Raw genomic sequence first — 22,457 nt, forward strand, 5'->3', positions numbered from 1 at the left:
CTTAGAGGGTAAAGGGTATCCTTTTGGGGTGATGAAATGATTTTGAACTAGATAAAGGGAGTGCTTGCACAACAGTGTGAATGTATTAAATGCCACAGAACTGTTCATTTTGAAATGTTTATTTTTATTATGTGAATTTCACATAATAACTTTAAAAAAGACAACTGACAGCTTAATACAAAAATATTAACAATACATTGTGGTGTTTGTAATACATGTAGAAGTATATTGTATGTCAAGAACAGAAAAAAGACAGGAATGGGGAATGGAAATGTATTTCTGTAAGGTTTTTATACCATATGTAAAGTGCTATAATATTATTAGAAGGTAAACTATGATAAGTTAAAGATGTATATTGAAAATCCTAGAGCAACCACCAAAAAATAAAATATAGCTAAAAAGACAATAGTTCAAAAGAATGAGAAGACACAGACTGGGAGAAAATATTTACAAAAGATGTATCAGATAAACCATTATTATCTGAAATAGTCAACGAATATTAAAACTCAATGATAAGAAAACTAACAACCTGATTTAAAAATGGACAAAAGACTTGAGCAGACATCTCACCAGAGAAGACATACAGATGGCAAATCAGCATATGAAAAGATGTTCCACATCATATGTCACCAGGGAATTGCAAATTAAAAAAAAAGATACCACTACACACCTATTAGAATGGCCAAAATCCAGAACACTGACAATACCAAATGCTGGCAAGAATGTGGAGCAACAGGAACTCTCATTAATTGCTGGTGTGAATACAAAATGATACGGCCACTTTAGAAGATAGATTGGCAGTTTATTACAAAACTACATGACTCTTATCATAAGATCCAGCAATCATGCTCACTGGTATTAACCCAAAGGAGTTAAAAGTTTGTGTCCATACAGAAATTTCCACATGGATGTTTATAGAAGCTTAATCCATGATTGCCAAAACTTGGAAGCAACCAAGATGGCCTTCAAGAAGTGAAAGGATAAACAAATCATGGTACATTCAGACAATGGAAAATTATTCAGCACTAAAAAGAAATGATCTACCAAGCCATGAAAAGTTATGGAGGAGCCTTAAATGCATATTACTAAGTGAAAGAAGGCAATCTGAAAAGGCTACATACTGTATGATTCCAACTAAATGACATTCTGGAAAAGGCAAAACTATGGAGACATTAAAAAGATCAGTGGTTACCAGGGGTTGGGGGAAGGAGGGATGAATGGGCAAAGCACAGAGGATTTGTAGGGTAGTGATAATATTCTGTATGATACGATAATGTTGGGTACATGTCATTATACATTTGTCAAAACCCATAGAATGTAGAACACCAAGAGTAAACCCTAATGTAAACTATGAACTTTGGATGGTAATAATGAATTGATAAAGCTTCATCAATTGTAACAAATGTACCACTCTGATACAGGATGTTAACTGAGGGGGAGATTAAGTATGTGTGGGACCATGTGCATATGGGAAATCTCTGTATTTTCCATTCAGTTTTGCTGTGAACCTAAAACTACTCTAAAAAATTAAGTCTGCTACTTTTTAAAAAGCCAATGATGAAAATAAAATGGAATCATGACAACACTAAAATAATCCAAGAGAAAATACAGGCTTACCTCATTTTACTGTGCTTCACTTTATTGCACTTCACAGTGTATTTTTTACAAATTGAAGGTTTGTGGCAACCCTGTGTCAAGCAAATCTATCAGCACCATTTTTCCAACAGCATTATTTTTAAATTAAAGTGTATACATTATTTTTTTAGACATAATGCTATTGCAAACTTAATAGGCTATAGCAGAATGTAAACATAACTTTTATATGCATTGGGAAACCAAAAAATTTGTGTGACTCACTTTATTTTGATATCTTATTTACTGCAGTGTTCTATAACTGAACCTTGAATATCTCCAAAGTATGCCTGTAGAAACAGAGAAAACAAGGAACAAAGAACAGATGGAGTAGAAAATAAATGGCAAGATGGTAAAATTAAACCCAAGTGCATCAATAATTATATTAAATGTAAATGGTTTAACTAATTCAAAAGATACATGCACCCCAATGTTCATAGCAGCACTATTTACAATAGTCAAGACGTGGGAGCAATCCAAGTGCCCATCAACAGACGATTGTGTGTGTGGGTATATATATATATACAATGAATATTATTCAGCTATAATAAAGAAATATTGCCATTTGCAGCAACATGGATGGACCTAGAGAATATTATATTAGTGAAGTCAGAAAAAGACAAAAATGATATCACTTATATGTGGAATCTAAAAAATAATACAAATAAATCTATATACAAAACAGAAACAGTCTCACAGACAAAGAAAACAAACTTATGGTTACCAAAGGGGAGAGGGAAGGGAGGGAGGGACAAATTACGTGTATGGGATTAACAGATACAAACTACTATATGTAAAATAGATAAGCAATAAGGATTTACTGTATAGCACAGGGGATTATATCCAATAGCTTGCAATTACCTATAATGGAATATAACCTACAAAAAAACTGAATCACTATGCTGTACACCTGTAACAGCATATTATTGTAAGTCAATAATATTCAATTAAAATACTGTAAATCGACTATACTTCAATTAAAAATATATATGTAAATGGGTTAATCATTCAAATTAGAAAGCAAAGATGATCAGATTTGATTAAAAAATCAAGACTGACTATATTTTGTCTACATGTAACCCAGTTTACATATAGAAACACAGACAGATAAAGACAAAAGAGTAGAAGAAGATTAAATATGAAAACATTAATTAGAAGAACGCTGTAGTGGCTATATTAATATCAAAGTAAACTTCAGAGCAATGAATATTCTATGAATAAAAAGGAACACTTTACAATGATGAAGGGATGAAGTCATCAAGAACAAAAAAGCAATCCTAAAAGTGTATGCACATAAAAACAAACTTAAAAGTATATGAAACAAAACACTGACATACTTAAAAGGAGAAATAAATAATCTACAATTATAGTTGAAAATTTCAACACCTTTCTCTCAGTAATTGAAATACTAAATATTTCAAGACGCTCAAGAAGAAATAGTAACTCTAAATAGCCATATATTTATCAAATAAATTTATTTCATAATTAAATATATTACTTCAAAGAAAACTTCATTCCCAGATTATTTCACTGGTAAATTCTCTCAAACATTTAAGAAAGATATAATACCAATTTAACACAAAGTCTTTCCAAAAGTTGAGAGAACACTCCTCAGTTAATGTTATAAGGCCAGCATAACCTTGATGGCAAACCAGGCAAAAACATTACAGACTAAGAAAACTAGAGACCAACATCTCTCAAAAAATGTCAAGATGCAAAAATTCTTCACAAGAATTTTAGCAAATCAAGTCCAATGATGTATAAAAAGGATAATATGTCATGACCAAATGGGGTTTATCCCAGGAATGCAAAGTTGGTTTAACACTGGAAAATCAATTAATGTAATTCACCATGTCAACAGACTGAAAATGAAATACCATATATTCATCTCAAAATATGCAGAAAAAGCTTGAGAAAAATCAGCATTCATTCATGATAAAAATTTCCAGCAAATTAGTAATACAATGAACTTCTTCAACCTGATAAAAGATATCTAACATCATACTTAAGGTGAAATAATTGGGAAAAAGGCAAGGATGTCCACTCTCACCATTTGTATACAATATTGTATTAGAAATACTAGCCTGTGTAACAAGGCAATAAAAAGGGAAAACAAGCATAGAGATTGAAGAAGTAAAAATGTCTTTATCTACAGATGACATGATCATCTATACAGAAAATTGTAAGGAATCTACAAAAATGCGACTGGAACTAGTAAATGCTACTGGAACTAGTAAGCAGGTTTATCAAGGTTGCAGGAATCAAGTTCATTAGACAAAAATTTCCACCTCCCTAGGCATCATTATTTTCCTTCTGCCACAAGGTTTCTGGAGGGTCAGACTATGTTACACTCATGCCCTCTTTCTGGGTCCTGGGCACCACAGATGGTTACTGCTAGGTGGCCATCCTTGGGTTCATCTACTTGCTGGTCTGCCAGCTAGCCTGCCTTGACTCCCATGTACCAAATACCATTCCCTGAGTCCTCCAAAGCAAATGCAGACCTTAGCAAGGCAGAGAACACTCAATCAGTAGAGCTGGCACCAAAATACCAATGCTCCATGCCAACCTGGTCTTTCATAGACTGTGGCCACCTATTACTGACCAGAGCTGCCTTGGGTGGCCCTCACGTGTCCATTTGTAGGAACTGCAGCCTCCAAGTTAACCTGTTTTCAAAGGACCTGGGGATAAGCAGGTGGGTAATAATAATAGCTACTGCAGGCACCAGCCTGGCAATATGGGTTCTCTTGACATTTCAGCTACTCCCAGGACAGGAAGGAGGCTTCTGAGGATGGAGAGAGTCCATGGGGCCAGTTTAGAGCTAGGGAACATCTAGAACACAAGTCCTCCTTTTTCCTTGTCCCTGTTGAATTCACCTTCATGTAGTGAGTCAAATTCATTAAAACCCACTGAACGCCCACCTATCATGGGCATTCATAACATTGATTTTATTAATAAAAATGAGAGGTAATTATTAGCACTTGCTTTGTGCTAGATACCCTTCAAAATGTCTGTTAACTCATTTTTTTCTATTTATAATTATCACCATTTTACAGACCAGAAAGCTGAGCCACAGAGAGGTTATTCAGAACCTGAATAGCAGAGCAAGGACTCCAAACTTAGTCAGCCAAACAAACGCCATACTTTTAATATACACATCATATCACCTGTGGTAGGCCTGAAGAATTAGTTTTGACTTAATTAAACATGATAATCCAATAAACTATATTTGCGATTTAGCTAATAAACAGAATGTACAAAAATCTCAGATACTATTAAAAGAGCTAGAAAACTTTTATTTTTTTTTCACATCTTTATTGGAGTATAATTGCTTTAAAATGTTGTGTTAGTTTCTGCTGTACAACAAAGTGAATCAACTATATGTATACATATATCCCCATATCCCCTCCCTCGTGAGCCTCCTTCCCACACTTCCTATCCCACCCCTCTAGGTCATCACAAAGCATCAAGTTGATCTCCCTGTGCTATGCAGCTGCTTCCCACTAGCCATCCATTTTACATTTGGTAGTGTATATATGTCAATGTTACTCTCTCACTTCATCCCAGCTTCCCCTTCCCCCACTGTGTCCTCAAGTCCGTTTTCTACGTCTGCATCTTTATTCCTGCTCTGCCACTAGGTTCATCAGTACCTTTCTTTAGATTTCATATATATGTGTTAGCATACGGTATTTGTTTTTCTCTTTCTGACTTACTTCACTCTGTATGACAGACTCTAGGTCCATCCACCTCATTAAAAATAACTCAATTTCATTCCTTTTTATGGCTGAGTAATATTCCATTGTATATATGTGCCACATCTTCTTTATCCATTCATCTGTTGATGGACATTTAGGTTGCTTCCATGTCCTGGCTATTGTAAATAGTGCTGCAGTGCACATTGGGATGCATGTATCTTTTGGAATTATGGTTTTCTCCGGGTATATGCCGAGGAGTGGGATTGCTGGGTCGTATGGTAGTTCTATTTTTAGTTTTTTAAGGAACCTCCATACTGTTCTCCATAATGGCTGTATCAATTTACATTCCCACCAGCAGTGCAGGAGGGTTCCCTTTTCTCCACACCCTCTCCAGCATTTATTGTTTCTAGATTTTTTGATGATGGCCACTCTGACTGGTGTGAGGTGATACCTCATGGTAGATTTGATTTGCATTTCTCTAATGATTAGTGATGTTGAGCATCTTTTCATGTGTTTGTTGGCAACCTGTATGTCTTCTTTGGAGAAATGTCTATTTAGGTCTGCCCATTTTTGGATTGGGTTGTTTGTTTTTTTGATATTGAGCTGCAAGAGCTGCTTGTATATTTTTGAGATTAATCCTTTGTCAGTTGCTTCATTTGCAAATATTTTCTCCCATTCTGAGGGTTGTCTTTTTGTCTTGTTTATGGTTTCCTTTGCTGTGCAGAAGCTTTTAAGTTTCATTAAGTCCCATTTGTTTATTCTTGTTTTTATTTCCATTACTCTAGGATGTGGGTAAAAAAGGATCTTGCTGTGCTTTATGTCAAAGAGTGTTCTGCCTATGCTTTCCTCTAAGAGTTTTATAGTGTCTGGCCTTACATTTAGGTCTTTAATCCATTTTGAGGTTATTTTTGTGTATGATGTTAGGAAGTGTTATAATTTCATTCTTTTACATGTAGCTGTCCAGTTTCCCCAGCACCACTTAATTGAGGAGGCTGTCTTTTCTCCATTGTATATTCTTGCCTCTTTTGTCAAAGATAAGGTGACCATATGTGCGTGGGTTTATCTCTGGGCTTTCTATCTTGTTCCATTGATGTATATTTGTTTTTGCGCCAGTACCATACTGTCTTGATTACTATATCTTTGTAGTATAGTCTGAAGTCAGGGAGCCTGATTCCTCCAGCTCCATTTCTCTTTCTCAAGATTGCTTTGGCTATTCAAGGTCTTTTGTGTTTCCATACAAATTATAAAATTTCTTGTTCTAGTTCTGTGAAAAATGCCATTGGTAATTTGATAAGGATTGCATTGAATCTGTAAATTGCTTTGGGTAATATTGTCATTTTCACAATGTTGATTCTTCCAATCCAAGAACAGAGTATATCTCTCCATCTGTTTGTATAGTCTTTGATTTCTTTCATCAGTGTCCTACAGTTTTCTGCATACAGATCTTTTGCCTCCTTAGGTAGGTTTATGCCTAGGTATTTTATTCTTTTTGTTGCAATGGTAAATGGGAGTGTTTCCTTAATTTCTCTTTCTGATTTTTCATTGTTAGTGTATAGGAATGCAAGAGATTTTTGTGCATTAATTTTGTATCCTGCTGCTTTACCGAATTCATTGCTTAGCTCTAGTAGTTTTCTGGTGGCATCTTTAGGATTCTCTATGTATAGTATCATGTCATCTGCAAACAGTGACAGTTTTACTTCTTCTTTTCCAATTTGGATTCCTTTTACCTCTTTTTCTTCTCTGATTGCAGTGGCTAAAACTTCCAAAACTATGTTGAATAATAGTGGTGAGAGTGGGCACCCTTGTCTTGTTCCTGATCTTATGGAAATGCTTTCAGTTATTCACCACTGAGAATGATGTTGGCTGTGGGTTTGTCATATATGGCTTTTATTATGTTGAGGTAGGTTCCCTCTATAACCACTTTCTGGAGAGTTTTTATCATAAATGGGTGTTGAAATTTGTCATAAAGCTTTTTCTGCATCTATTGAGATTATCATATGGTTTTTATCCTTCAATTTGTTAATATGTGAGCTAGAAAACTTTTAATGTAATAGTTGTTAACTTAGTGTATGTTGAGAGAGGATTTGGCACTATGAACAATATTGTTGACAAAAAGGAATTTTCTACCTATTGAGACTAGGTCATCCAATGACCATCAATTTACTGGGAAAATCATTTTTGAAAATTGATGCATTTTCCTTTGACAAATCGTAGTTCAGACACGGGCTTCTTTTAACTACAGACAGCCTCATCAAGCAAATAACACAGCAATAATTTTTAAATTAAAAACAATTTGGAAATTATTAGAATAATTAGAGGATCTGCACTACAGGCTTATCACTTTGGGTTTTTTAAGGTTTTGTTTGTTTGGTTTTTGGCCGCACTGTGCAACATGTGGGATCTTATTAGTTCCCCGACCATGGATTCAACCTGTGCCCCCTGCAGTGGAAGCGTGGAGTCTTAAACCACTGGACCACCAGGGAAGTCTGGCAATGTCTATTAAAATTTTAAATATACATCTCCATAGGCCCATGAATTCCAAGTTAATAATTTATTCTATAGAAATAAAAGCACTAACATTACCATTGTTCATAGTGCATAAAACTGGAAACAAAGAGAAATCCCATTACATCAGTTAAGATAGAGTAGGTTATGCCAACAATAACAAACAACCCCAAACTCACAGGGGCTTAACACCACAAAGCCTTATTACTTATTCACACTACATGACCATGATGTGCTTAATCAGAGAACTTTATTCCATGTAATTTTCACTCACAGACCTAGGATGACAGAGGTTTCATCATTTGTAACATCACAAATTGCTGCAGCAGGAGGAAGAGTGTAACAGAGGGTCTCATGTTATTAACCAAATACTCCGGCATGGAAGTAATTAACGTACATCACTTCTACCTAAAATCGATTGGCCAGAACTTATCATATAGCCTTACCGAAGTGAGACGGGAAGTATAATTTTCTCATGTGCCTGGAAGGAGAGAAGAACTGGATACAGCTGATCATAAAAGTCTCTACCATACTCTAGTAGATAAATAGCTGAATTATGGTACATTCATAAAATGTTACACAGCAATTTAAAAGAATGAATTGGAAGTATACCATGTTTTAGAGAGATCTCCATGAGATAATGAACGAGTAAAGCAAGAATCCAAAAAGTATATATTATCTCATTTTTGTAAACTAACCATGATCAGAGAACCCTGTATGTATGCATGCATATGTAAAAATATAACTAAATACATTATATCTATATCTATCTGTCATGGAGAAAAATAGCGTTCTTCCCAAGGGTTACTACCTAGGAGAGGGGGATTTGGTGGAGGGGGACCCTGATATATGTAGACAGGGGAAGAGAGAGGATGAAAAAGAAAGCAAAAGGAAAAAAGTAGGGCACTAAGAATTTGTATGATTACATTTATGCATTGATGTAAGTTATATATATGAATATAGAAACTGTCATTTTTAATCTTTTCCTTATAATTTTGATTGCTTTTATAGGCCTCAAAACACTGATCTGTTGAAATTAAATGAACTTTTAACTTCCCCCCAGCTCTAAACTCTATGATTTCATAACTCAAATAAGTCTTATCTGTCTCTATTTGTCATTTCCTATTTCTAACCCACAGTTGACCTGTTACTGATTAAAGTTCTTGATGTACTACTACAGCCTGTGGACTATTAATTATACTGAGTTATACTGAATTCAGGTTGCCTGAATTATGAATAATTTATTTCTAACCTTTATATCAACCGAAGCAACTTGCTCTTTGACGTTATTAATTTACATTTACATGAAGTAGGAGACATTTTATTACTGCTAAAGTGATAAAGTTATGGATATTTTTCTTAGGGCAGGTATTAGGTCTAATCTAAAAGTCTATAACTTAAACTATCAGTCTAAGAAATTTTCCCATCTCTCACCTGGACTATTTTAATATCTTCAATAACCTCACCTGTTCTGATTTAAATCTAATGATCTTTCTAAAACAAAAGTCTTTTTCAAGTGAGAGGATGGATGATAAAGTTGGGAAACCATATACTTTATATCCTTTTGTAAAGTTTTAATTTTAAAATACCATATTTTAAGTAATAAAGTCTTATTTTCCTTGCTTAAACTATTCCATTTTCCATACCAAAAAAGTACAAGCTTCGCAACATAATATACAACATTCTATATGAAGAGACCATGGTCTGGTTCTACTAATTACTCTTCATTTCAACCTTTATTTTGCTATTTCTTCTGCTTTGATTTCCTCTTATCCTTCTTATACACCTGTAGAATTCCTATTTATGTGCAAAATCCATCTCTTCCAGAAAGCCTTCTCTGAAGTCAAGACATGAAATTATCATTTATGTCTCTGTATATTTCATACTTGTATACTGTTGAATTACTTATAAGTGACTCATTTGTTTACACATTTATATTTGCTACTAGACTGCAAGTCATTGAGAGTATCATTTATCATATTGATACCCCAAAATCCAACTATTTATTCTATACTTTCAGGTATTGCCACTCAGAATATGATACAGAATATTCCTTTCTTGAATCACTTTGTTCTCTAGGTTTCCATGATCCTTTACACTTCACTTGTCTCCCTTATTAGTCTTTACAGCAACCTCTCTATTGCTTCACAATGTTTCAGTATCCCAAGGCTCAGTACTAACTCCTTTCCCTTCTGTAACTACACACTCACTATCTGTAAAGAGAGTGCATTCAATCCTGTGCTTTAAATGGCATGTTTATGCCAATGATTACTAAATACTGACCCTTCGGGAAAACTCCAGATTCATTTGTCCAATGACCTTCTCAACATCTCCACTTAGATATCTAAGCTATCTCAAATATTACATAGCTCAAAACAGAACTTGAAAACCCAACCTTACACATTTTCTTTCACCTCATCCCTCCAGCCAACCTGTCAGTACTGTCAGCACATTCTTTTGGTTCCACTATCAAAATATATCCAAAATATAACCCCTGAGCCCCACACCCTTGCTCAGTCTAGTGTGGCTAACGTATGCTCTTTTTACAGCCCAAATTTGGCTGAGGTTCCCTCAGCCCATGCTTCTGCTGGAGCGTTATGGCCTGTAGACACACTGAAGTACTCATTTTTGCTTCAGACAAAGCTTACAAATCATTCAGTTAAGATCCAGAACCTGCAACCTATTTCTATAAAAACAGTAATTCATGTAAAAGCAAAGCTACCATAGGCTATAATGACTCACCAAGTGAAAATTCCTATGGGGCTATGGTCCAGAACAGGACCACCAAAGCCACATCAGAGTTTCAATATTAGTGTTATTTAGCTCCCCCAAATTCCACTCTATTTTTTTAAAGCTTTTTTAAAAAATTAATTTATTTATTTTTGGCTCTGTTGGGTCTTTGTTGCTGTGCGCAGGCTTTCTCTAGTTGCGGCGAGCGGGGGCTACTCTTCTTTGCCGTGCACAGGCTTCTCGTTGCGGTGGCTTCTCTTGTTGCAGAGCACGGGCTCTAGGCGCGCAGGCTTCAGTAGTTATGGCTCGCGGGCTCTAGAGTGCAGGCTCAGTAGTTGTGGCGCACGGGCTTAGTTGCTCCGCAGCATGTGGGATCTTCCCGGACCAGGGCTCGAACCTGTGTCCCCTGCATTGGCAGGTGGATTCTTAACCACTGCGCCACCAGGGAAGCCCCAAATTCTACTCTATTTTTTTCTCAAAGTATCCAGCCTACTTATCAAATTACTGGGATTTGATAACGCTCTACTGAATTTATCCCCTCATTAGAGGACCTTTCATCTGCAGGGCAAAGCCTGCTCTGTAAAACATACAGCATGGAGCAGATCACATGCCTCCTGCAAGAAGCTTCATGATGAAAAGAGTAGAGAAGGCTGGGTCCCCTATGCCTAATTTTCCTAAACTCATGGATCATATTGTCACTCCTTCAAAGAGTGACTAAAGGGCAAGAAGTATTTCCTACCAACCTAAAAATGGGCTACGACAAAAAGCTTCTTCTTATAATAATATCTAAACTGCACTCAGTTTAAATTAATATGCTTTAAAAAGGTATTAAACATTATGTAATTAGCTTATAACATTTTCATAATAATTAAATTATAAATTTTCCAAATTTTCATTAATGTTAGTTAAAATTATTTTTATGAGCTTCTTTGTGAGTTTTTTTTTTTTTTTGATTAGATTACCACAAATGAGTGCACTGATCCCTAAATTTAGAATGATAAATTATTTTTCTTACTCTGGTGTTTTTCAGGAGTTACCTAAACCAAAACTGACTCTCCAAAGCTCAAAACAGAAGACACAAATATAGGCTACTATAACAATATGCTTTTAGGAAATTTTATGTTTTTCTAATTTCCAATATTTGATCTTATTTTTATTTTTTTAAATTAATTTTTATTGGAGTATAGTTGCTTTACAATGTTGTATTCGTTTCTGATCTTATTTTTAAATCACGTATTAAACATTTTGGTTCTGAAGTTTTACTTACTATAAGAATCATCAGTATGGTATATGTAAGTTTTTCTTAAATATATATTAAATTTTTATTTAATCAATTCAACAAATACTGAGTACCTACAATGGGCCAGGCATTGTTCTAAGTACTCTGGATGCATCAATAAACAAAGCAGACAAAAACCCCTGTCTTTGTGAAGTTTACATTCTAGTGAGTGAAGACAATGAATAATAAAAATACTAAGTAAAGTATATAGTGTGTTAGAAGATTATATGTGCCATGGGGAGAAAAAGAGCAGTGTAAGGGGAATCAGAAGTACTGGAGAGAGGGGAAAGTTTCCAAGAAAGAAGCATGCCCAGCATGCTCAAAAACAGCAAGAAGCAATCTTTCAAAACTTAACAGCCTAACTCATCTTTTAAAATTAAAAGCAAGGAAGAACAATATTTGAAAATTTAAAGAGTGCAAACTAATTGTGACAGGCTGGCTAGTTGTTCACCTGACCCCCTTCCCTGATCTCCTGAGAGATAACTAGAAATGGATCACAGTCTGTCTTGAAATTAGGTGTGGCCATATGATTTGGTTCCAGAAAGTAGCATGTGGGTGGAAGTGATGTACATCTATTTCAGACCTGGGTCATTAAAAACTTCCCACATGGATCCTCCATGGTATTTCCCCTTTTGCAACAACCTTGGAAGCAAGTTGTTGAGGATGGCAGAGCTAGAAGTTGGAAGGAGCCAGGGTTCCCAAATCACCACCTGGAGAAATGCTGCTTACTAAATAGTAGCATTTAAGTGAGAAGTTGATGATTAGCCAGAGAAGCTAGTGTTAACTAATACAAGTCTTGTTTTATTTTAAAATGTTTGAAAATATATAGTAGCTTCAAATGTGAAATATCATGTCATCAATACTAATAAACCTCCAAAGAAAATACTTGCTCAGGAGACTAATTATAAAGTTCCAATTAAAGTTTCTAGATCAAAAGCTAGAAATCCTAAGACTATATCCAGTTTTCAGAGTACAGTTATAGGCACACAAATTGAAGGAGGAACATAATTTCCATAATGTTATATAGCATTTCCATTTTTTCCTGGGTAGCCTTTCCTACAAACACATTTCCCCACCATAAGGAAATTAAAATTCTACTATACCAAAATTGTTATAGACAACTCTAAGACTATTTTTTCCATTTGCCAGTTGTTTTTATAAAGTTCATTCACTCCCTTTATTAGATGAGTCTTTCATACCTACTCTTCTCTTCACAACTTGCAACACTTTCCCCTCCACCTTCATTCTCAGTAGATGATCTTAATTCTCACTTCACTTAAAAAAATTGAAGCTATGAAACCAAAAGTTCTACAAACTCCCATCCACCATCATCTTGTGATATATGTTTCCTTTTCCCTTGTTACTATGGTAGAACTGTCTATTCTCCTAGCTAAGGCCCAGCACTTTAATCTTCCACCAGATTCCATTCCTCTTGCCTATTTATTATAGGACATTCTACTTTAAAAAAAAAAAAATCTTCTTTCTCTTCGGCATAATCATTTCCCATCATCCTGAATCTTTCCTTAATTATTTAAACTTGCTATTAATTCTTACATCTTTTAAAAAAGAATCTTCTCTTGACCCACTTCCATTTCAAGTAGCTATCTCATTTATCTTCTTCCCTTTAAGGTATAACTTCTTAGTTTTCTTACTCTTAATGAAGATAGCTGTCTCCACTTTTTTCCTTCCATTCTTTCCTTAACCACTCCCTCCAATCGAACTCCACTTCACTGAAACTGCCATTGTTAAGATCACCAAAGACCTCCCCATTAATAACACATTAATCAATTTTATCTCTGAGCAGTATTTAACACAATTTATCACTCCTTCTTCTTTGAAATACCTTCTTGCTAGACTTCAGTATTACCCTTGTTAAACCTTTTATGGTTCCTTCTCATCTCTGATCTCTTCTCTTTTCTAGGTACAGTCACTCTCATAATTGTACATGTTCTCATCCACTCTGATAGCTTTAAATATGTTGTTGACTCCCAAATTTATATCACTATCCTGGATCTGTCTCTAAGCCTACTTACCATCTCTGTTTGGATGTCTAATATACATTTTAGACCTAATATGTCCAAAATTACATTGCTCAGGCCAAAAATATTGACATTATCCTTAGCCTTTTCTTTTTTTTATCACATCCCACATCTAATCTTAAAAATAGATCCAGAAGTTGACCTCTTTACTCCTCTACTGCTCTCAGCTTTGTTCAAGCCACTACCATCTCTCATGTGTATTATTAAAATAACCTGTTTTCCTCTGTTTTAACCTTTTGTCCTCTTTTCAAAATCTGTTCTCAATATAGCAGTCAGAAAGATCCTTATTTTAAAACATGAGTCAGATCACAGTTTCCTTTGCTCAGAAATATCTGCTAATTTCACATCTTATTCAGAGTAAAAGCCAAAGTTCTTACAGTAGCCTATAAGCATTACATAATCTGCCCACCCAAACTCCCTATCTTGTTAAATACCAGGTCTTTTCTCCTTATACTCTTCTTTTGCTCATTATCCTCTACCCACACTGGCCTCCTTGCTGTTTCCCAGATACACTAAGCACACCTCCACCTCTGGGCCTTTATACTTTTTGTTCCTTTTATCAGGAATGTTCTCCTCAAGATAGCCACAGGCTTACTAGTTATTCATCAGATCTTCAAATGTCATTGCGCTAAGGGCCACTCTACATAAAATTTCAACCCTCTTCAATACTCCCTAATACTCTTACCTGTTTTATTTCTCCTTAGCGATTATCATTAACTAATATACTCTGTGTTTTGCTTATATAGTTTATTTATTGTCTATTTTCCCCATTAAAATGTAAGCTCTAGAAGAAGAGAGGGCTTATTTTTGTTTCATTCATTCTTATATCCCCAGTATCTAGAACTGTGCTTAATTCTTAGCAGATATTCAATAAATATTTGCCAAATGAATGTTGAATAAATGAAGTATTTTAGGTAGTCATACTGGTGGAGGCTTTTTTCCCACAACTTAAAGCCATTTGTCAATTTTATAAATAGATAAATCAAAGCTGCTTCAGAACCGTGAAACTTAAATGCCCTCAAGATTTTAAAAATAAATAATATTAGCAAAATTATAATGATTAGCTGTCCAGATTACCTCACAGAATCAATGAGAAGTATTTGCATCTAAAATATTTTAATAGTAAAGAATAAATAGTAAATCTCAGTAATGTGTTCCTAGCGTTCAACGGACAACTTTACAGGTGTGAAAACTTAGCCAAAACAGCTTTCATGAATACAAGAAAAGGTAAAACCAAAATATAATCATCTAATTATCTGAATAGAATTACAAGTTTTTAAGTAACATGTGGTTATCTCCCATTTAGGCCAAAATATTAAAATATAAAGAAACAAATTAATTATGAAAATATCAAAAAAGTCTCAATTTAAGAAAATGTTTGGCTCTGTAGAAAATGAGAATAAAAAAATTAACTATAAATTTGCTGTTATTTAGGCTCCTTAATCACACTGATTTTCTGAAATTAAACAAATAGCTTTTCTGCTTCCTTTAGTTTTTGTTTCCTATCCATTTTAGCAATTACAGCCCAACGGTCCTCCTGCATTTTCCTCATAGCTCCAAGCTTCCGCATAGATCCAGGGGTTGTTAGAGATGAAGGAGTCTGAATAGAAAATAAATAAAATCATAATATGTTTAACTAAAAAAAAGAAAAAAAGAATTAAATCCAGCTTTTGAAATTTGCTTTCTGAAATAAAATTTTAAAACTACCTTTTTTGGTGTTCTAACACAAAGTTGAGAAATTGGTGGATTATTCTTCTTGTATAGTTTTTTCAATGTCTCTTCCTCTGAAATCATGCTCTTAAAGAGAAATATAAAAATATAATTTGGAGGCTGCCACCATTAATATTATATTATTAAATTTTTGTCTACATCCCACATATGAGAAGGAGATGGAGGAGTACAAGGAGGGAGAATAAAAGAGGAGAGAGGGGAAAGGAAAAGAAGAGGAAAAAAAATTTAAAAGACTGAAGAAAGAAGACAATGACAAAATAAATCCTCAATCTGTCAAACAAGGACCTAGATTTTGATTCTATTAACTATATACCTAAAAGGTTATGTGGAATACAAGATGTGTATGAATAGTGTTTTTCTACTGATTTCTATTTCAGTTTCAGAGTCTTCATACTATCACTTTCCCCACCCCTTCTCCCCAACCTACTTATTTAAATACACTTAGGCTTTATAATAAGCATTCATAATCCTATAAAAATTATAAATGTTGTCAATTATCAATTTATGAATATTTTCTGAAATAATAATAGCTAACACTTATTCAGTATTTTCTTTATGTCAGGCACTACTTTAAGCACTTTGCATATTTTAATTAGTTTTAATCCTCACAACATTTTTATGACACACAAATACTACTATTATCCCCATTTTAAAGGTGAAGAACTGAGACACACAAATATTAAGTAACTTGCCCAAGACTATACAGCTAGTAAGAGGTGGAGCCAGGATTCAAATCCAGGTAGGCTGGCTCCAGAATCCATTTCCTGAATGAATATGTTACATAAATTTAGTCAGGTAAGCAATCAGTTCACATTATCTTTTCCTGCTCATTAAAGTCACACTTAACACAAATTTCAGAAGCTTCATGGATGAAAATATTCAGCCATTTTCATGAATTCTAAGATTTCAGCAGAATTCACTAAGTCACAAAGAGCTGACTTTTCAGATACACTCAAATCAGTATGCACCAACTGACCAACTTAGAAAAGAGAAATTATTTTAAAAATCATATTGTAAACTATCATTAAAATTTTGCTTAGTGCATGGTAACTGAATGTTCATTAATGGCTGCCTATATAAAAAGAATAAATTAACCTAATTTAAAACAAAAAAAACTTGTCTGTCCTTATAACTCTGTAGCATTCATCTTTTATGTGCTTATTGGGCACTTGTATATATCCTTTGGAGAAATGTCTGGTCAAGTCCTTTGCCCATTTCTCAACTGGCTTGTTTTTTGTCATTGAGTTACGGGAGTTCCTTATGTATTCTGGATATTAATCTCGTGTCAGATATATGATTTGCAAATATTTTCTCCCAATCTTTAACCTGTCTTTTCACTTTCTTAATAGAGTCCTTTGATGCATTTAAGTTCTTAATTTTGATGAAGTCCAATTTACCTATTTTTTTCTCTTTTTTGCCTGTGCTTTGCTGTCATCATATCCATGAAGTCCTTGCCATTCAATGTCATGATGATTTTCCCAATGTTCTTCTAAGAGTTTCATAGTTTTAGTCCTTACGATTAGGTCTTTGATTCATTCTGAGTCAATTTTTGTATATGGTGTAAGTTAAGAGTCCAACTTCATTCTCTTGCATGTGGATATCCAGTTTTCCTAGTGTCATTTGTTGAAAAAACTGTCCTTTCCCCATTGAATGATCTTGGCACTCTTGTCAAAACTCAATTGATTATATATGTGAAGATTTATTTCTGGGCTCTGTTTTTTATTACATTGGTGTATATATTTGTCTTTATGCCGGTACTATACTATTTCAATTACTAGCTTTGTAATAAGTTTCAAAGTCAGGAACTGTGAGTCCTCCAATGTTGTCTTTCTTTTTCAAGATTGCTTTAGCTATCTGGGGCCCCTTGCAAACCTGTATAAATGTATCAAATTTTCCATTTCTGCCAAAAAAGCTGTTGGAAATTTGAGAGGGAACGTGTTAAATATGTACACTGCTTTTGGTAGTATTGACATCTTAACAATGTTAAGTCTTCCTATCCATGAACACAGAATTTTTTTTCCCTTATTTTTAAGTCTTTCAGCAATGTTTTGTAATTTTCAGTGTATGAGTATTTTACTTTCTTGGCTAGATTTGTTCTTAAGTATTTAATTCTTTTTAATGGTATAGTAAATAAAATTGTTTTAATTTCCTTTTTGGATTATTCATTGTTGGTGTATAGAAACATAACTGATTTTCATATGTTGATCTTATACCCTTCAACATTGCTGAATTTATCTATTAGGTCTAGAAGCTTTGTTTAGGCTTTGTGATTTTCCATGTATAGATATGATCATGTCACCTGCAAATTAGAGGCAGTTTTACCTCTTTTTTACATTTGCATGCCTTTTATTTTTCTTTGATTTTTGTATTTGTCTAATAGTTAAAAGCCATGGCTAAAACTTCCAGTACAATGCTGACCAACATTGGTGAAAGTGGGCATCCTTGTCTTATTCTTAATCTTAGGGGGAAAGCTTTCAGTCTTTCACCATTGAGTATGATGTTAGCTTTGGTTTTCATTCATACCCTTTATCATGTTGAGGAATTTTCCCTCTGTCCTAGCTTTATGAGTTTTTATCATGTCAATTGAGACGATCACTTGGATTTTTTTTCCTTCGTTCTATTAATATGGTGTACTATATTGATTTTCTTATATTGAACCACTCTGGCATTTCTTGGATAAGTCTCATTGGTCATGGTAAATGATCCTCTTACTATGCTGTTGGTTTTGATTTGCTAATATTTTGTTGAGGATTTTTGCATCTATGTTCAGAAAGAATAATGGTTTACAATTTTCCTTTCTTGTGATGTCTTCATCTGGCTTTGGTATCAAGGTAATGCTGGCCTTACTGAATGAGTTACAAAGTGTTCTCCCTTCAACTTTTTGGAAGACTTTGAGAAGGACTGGTGCTAAGTCTTTAAATATTTGGTAGAATCCATCGATAAAGCTATCTGGTCCAGGACTTTTCTTTGTTGGGAGTTTTGGATTACTAACTCAGCTCTGATGAGGTTTTCTGTTTCTTCTTGAGCAGATTTAGGTAATTTGTGTATTTCAAGTAGTTTTTCTATTTGTATATTTCTTCTAGGTTATCTAATTTGTTGGCATATAATTATTCACAGTATTCTCTATCTCTAAAATGTTGGTAATAACATCTCCAATTATACTTCTGACTTTAGGTATTTGCTTTTCTTTGTCAGTCTAGCTAAAGGTTTGTCAATTTAATTGATCTTTTCAAAGAAACAAATTTTGGCTTCATTGATTTTCTGTTGTTTCCTTTTCTCTAATTTGTTTATCTCCACTCTAACCTTACTATTTCCTTCCTCTGTCAGCTTTGGGTTTAGTTTGATCTTCTTTTTCTATTTCCTTAAGGTATAAAGTTAGTTTATTGATTTCTTTCTTTTTCAATGTAGGAATTTACAGCTATTACATTTCCCTTAGAGCACTGTTTTTTCTGTCTTACATAAGTTTTGGTGTATTGTGTTTTTCATTTTCACACATCTCTAAGTCAAATTTCCCTTGTGATTTCTTCTCTGATCCATTGGTTGGTTAGAAGTGTGTTAAATTCCACAAGTTTGTGAATTTTCTAATTTTCCTTCTCTTATTGATTTCTAACTTCATCTCTTTGTATTCAGAGAAGATACTTTATATGATGCCTATCTTTTTAAGTCTATTGAGACTTGTTTTGGTACCTATATGGTCTATCCTGGAGAATGTCCATGTGCACTTGAGAAGGATTTGTTGGATTGAGTGTTCTATACATAGCTATTAAATCCATTTGGTTTGTGTTGTTCCAGTCCTGTATTTCCCTACTTATCTTATGTCTAGCTGTTTTAACCGTTATTGAAGGTGAGGTATTGAAGTATCCAACTATTAATGGGTAGTGGTCTATTTCTCTCTTTAATTCTATAAAGCTTTACTTCATATATTTTAAGTGTTTGTTATTAGATGTGTAAATGATTAAAACTCTCATAACTTCCCGCTGTATTGAATCTTTTATTAATATATAATGTCCTTATTTGTTTCTTGTACTTTTTGATTTAAAGTCTATTTTGTCAGATATTAGTATAGCCATCCCATCTCCTTTTTGGTTACTATTTGCATATCTTTTTCCATCCTTTCACATTTAACCAATTTAAAGCTAACATGAGTCTCTTTTTGTTTACTGGAGTGTATAATATGTTTACATTTAAGTAATTACTGATAAGGAGAGACAAACTTTTGCCTTTTTTGATATTCATTTTCTATATGCTTCATAGGTGTTTTGTTTGTTTGGTTTTGGTCACTCATTTCCTCCATTACTCTCTTCTTTTGTGTTTAGGTGACTTTTTTGTTAGTAAAATGTTTTGATTCCCTTCCCATTTCCTTTTGTGTGTATTCCATAGATAATTTTTGTGGTTACCATGGGGATTACATTTAATGACCAAACATTATAGTAACCTAATTTGAATTTATACCAACTTCACTTCAATAGCCTACACAAACTGCTCTTATACAGCTCCATTCTTTTTCTGTTACTGATGTCAAAAATTACATCTTTATATATTGTGTGCCCAACAACATAGATTAATTAAGCATTTGTCTTTTAAATTATGTAGAGAATAAAAAGTGAAGTTAGAAATCAAAATTACAATCATTTCAGCTTTTATAATTTGCAATGTATTTAACTTTATAAGAGATCTTTTATTTCTTCGTCTAGCATACTTTCATTTCAACCTGAACAACTTCCTTCAGCATTTCTTGAAGAGAAGGTCTAGTGACAACTCCCTCAGCTTTTGTTTATCTGGGAATGTCTTAATTTCACTTCATTTTTGAAGGACAGTTTTGCCAGATAGCAAATGCTTAGCTGACAATGTTTTTCTTTCAGCACTTTGAATATGTAAACCTACTCACTTCTGGCTTCCAAGGTTTCTAATGAGAAATCAGCTGATAATCTTATTGAGGGTAACATATGTGATGAGTTGATTCTCTCTTGCTGCTTTCAAGATTCTCTCTGTCTTTTGAATGAACTTATGTTTACCAGGTGGGGAAGGGTGGAGGGAAGGGATAGTTAGGGAGTCTCCTATTGACATGTACATACTGCTATATTTAAAAAAGATTCTCTCTGTCTTTCAACAGTTTGATTATAATGTACTTTGATGTGAGTCTATTTGAATCTATCCACTTAGAATTCATTGAGCTTCTTGGATTTGTAGATTCATTAACTTCATCAAAATCTGAAAAGGTTTCAGCCATTTCTTCAAACATTCTTTCTTCCCATTTCTCTCTTCTCTTTCTGGGACTCCCACAATTCATATATTGATTTTTTGATGGTGTCCCACAAGTTTCTGAGGCTCTGTTCACTTTTCTTCATTCCTTTTTTTCTGTGCTTATACTCCATAGTTTATTGTCCTATCTTCAAGTTTACCAATTCTTTCTTCTGCTTACTTATATCTGCTTTTGAATCCCTATAATACACTTTTCATTTCAATTACGGTACTGTCAATTCCAAGATTTCTTCTTGGTTCCTTTTATAATTTCTATCTCTTTATTGTTATTCTCATTTTATTCATACATTTTTCTGTTTTTGTCTATGTCTTCCTTTAGCTCTTTGAACATCTTTAAGATGGTTGTTTTTAAAGTCTTTGTCTAGTAAGTCCAATATCTGAGCTTCCTCATGGACATTTTCTGTTGATTTGTTTTGTTCCTTTAATAGGCTATACTTTCCTTTTCTTCATATGCCTTGTGATTTTGTTGTTGTTGTTGTTGAAAACTAGCCACTTTAATCTTATAATTTGATACATCTGCAAATCAGATTCTTCCCCTTCCCCAGGGTTTGCTGTTTATTTACTTAAGATTTGTTTTGCTTTTTGTTTTACTATTAAAAGTGTCTCTGTGCATTGGATAAGCCTGTGGTGAAAATTTGAGATCTTCTTGGTTTTTTTTCTGAGCCTGTGTCTTTCCCTGGGTGTGGCTTTCTAAATGCCCTGTAAATGTGATTGATTTTGAATGTTCTAATGCTTGAACATCTGGCTCTCCAAAGAGGGGAAAAAAAGAGAGAGATAAAAGTGCAGTTTGTTCTTCTGGAAGACACTTCAGCCAGTGAGGTTTGAAACAATGGCAGCCAGACTCTGTACCTGTACCTCAGTGATCAGAATCAGCAGTCAGAACACTGAACCTTGATCTTCAGAGGACAAGGTCCTTATTGTTCACCCTAGTTCCAGCAAGACATGAGCATGGCCCTACCACATGGTTATAGGTTGGGTGATAGGTCGCCATTACCACTCTTAAGGCTGAAATTGACCAAAATTAACCATAACTTACCAGCCAAGTTTCCCTCTGGAAGTTGCAAGCATTCAAATAGTCTTTAGAGTTCCAAAATAAATTACTTCAGACAGTTTCTGCCAGTACCATTGTTGTCTAGGTGGAGAAATGGGTTCCTGGCACTTCCTACTCCACTATCTTCTCTAAGGTCATTCTAGACAATACATTTTTAAATCTTACTTTTTATAATAATTTGAATGTTCACCAAAATTTAAATGCAACAGCTAAGAAAATCACAAAAATAACTAACTTCAAGTGATAATTATAACAAATAAAGCCCACTATGAAATGTCTTTAGACTAGTTTAAACTGTAATAAATAAAATAAAAATAAATAAAATACTGTAGTATGTTTATTGTGCTACAAAGTTGTGATGCTCCTTTTAAAAATGAAATGAAATCATGAGTCATTCCAAATCTCAGATAAGCTAAGAAACTAGCCTAAATTCACACTACTAGAAAAACAGCATGAATTCTAGCCCTGGAATATCTAATTCCATAGCTCATGCTCTTTCTAATAATTCTCATTACATTCTTTTAATATCTGGACTT

General features: G+C 34.1%; 1 protein-coding gene across 1 annotated transcript in view; it reads right to left on the reverse strand.

The window, feature by feature from the left end:
• Positions 1 to 9,878: 9,878 nt before the first annotated feature.
• SYCP1 (synaptonemal complex protein 1) overlaps positions 9,879 to 22,457 on the reverse strand; it is a 154,570-nt gene continuing 141,991 nt past the window's right edge. The window contains exons 32-33 of the mRNA XM_082458274.1: positions 15,585 to 15,674; positions 9,879 to 15,477 (exon numbers count right to left, since the gene is read on the reverse strand). Coding sequence (XP_082314400.1) covers positions 15,340 to 15,477; positions 15,585 to 15,674 — 228 coding nt within the window. The 3' untranslated portion in view covers positions 9,879 to 15,339. The remainder of the gene's footprint in view (positions 15,478 to 15,584; positions 15,675 to 22,457) is intronic.

Source organism: Balaenoptera physalus (assembly GCF_965194825.1).
Source record: "Balaenoptera physalus genome assembly, chromosome: 1".
Taxonomy (NCBI): Eukaryota; Metazoa; Chordata; class Mammalia; order Artiodactyla; family Balaenopteridae; genus Balaenoptera; species Balaenoptera physalus.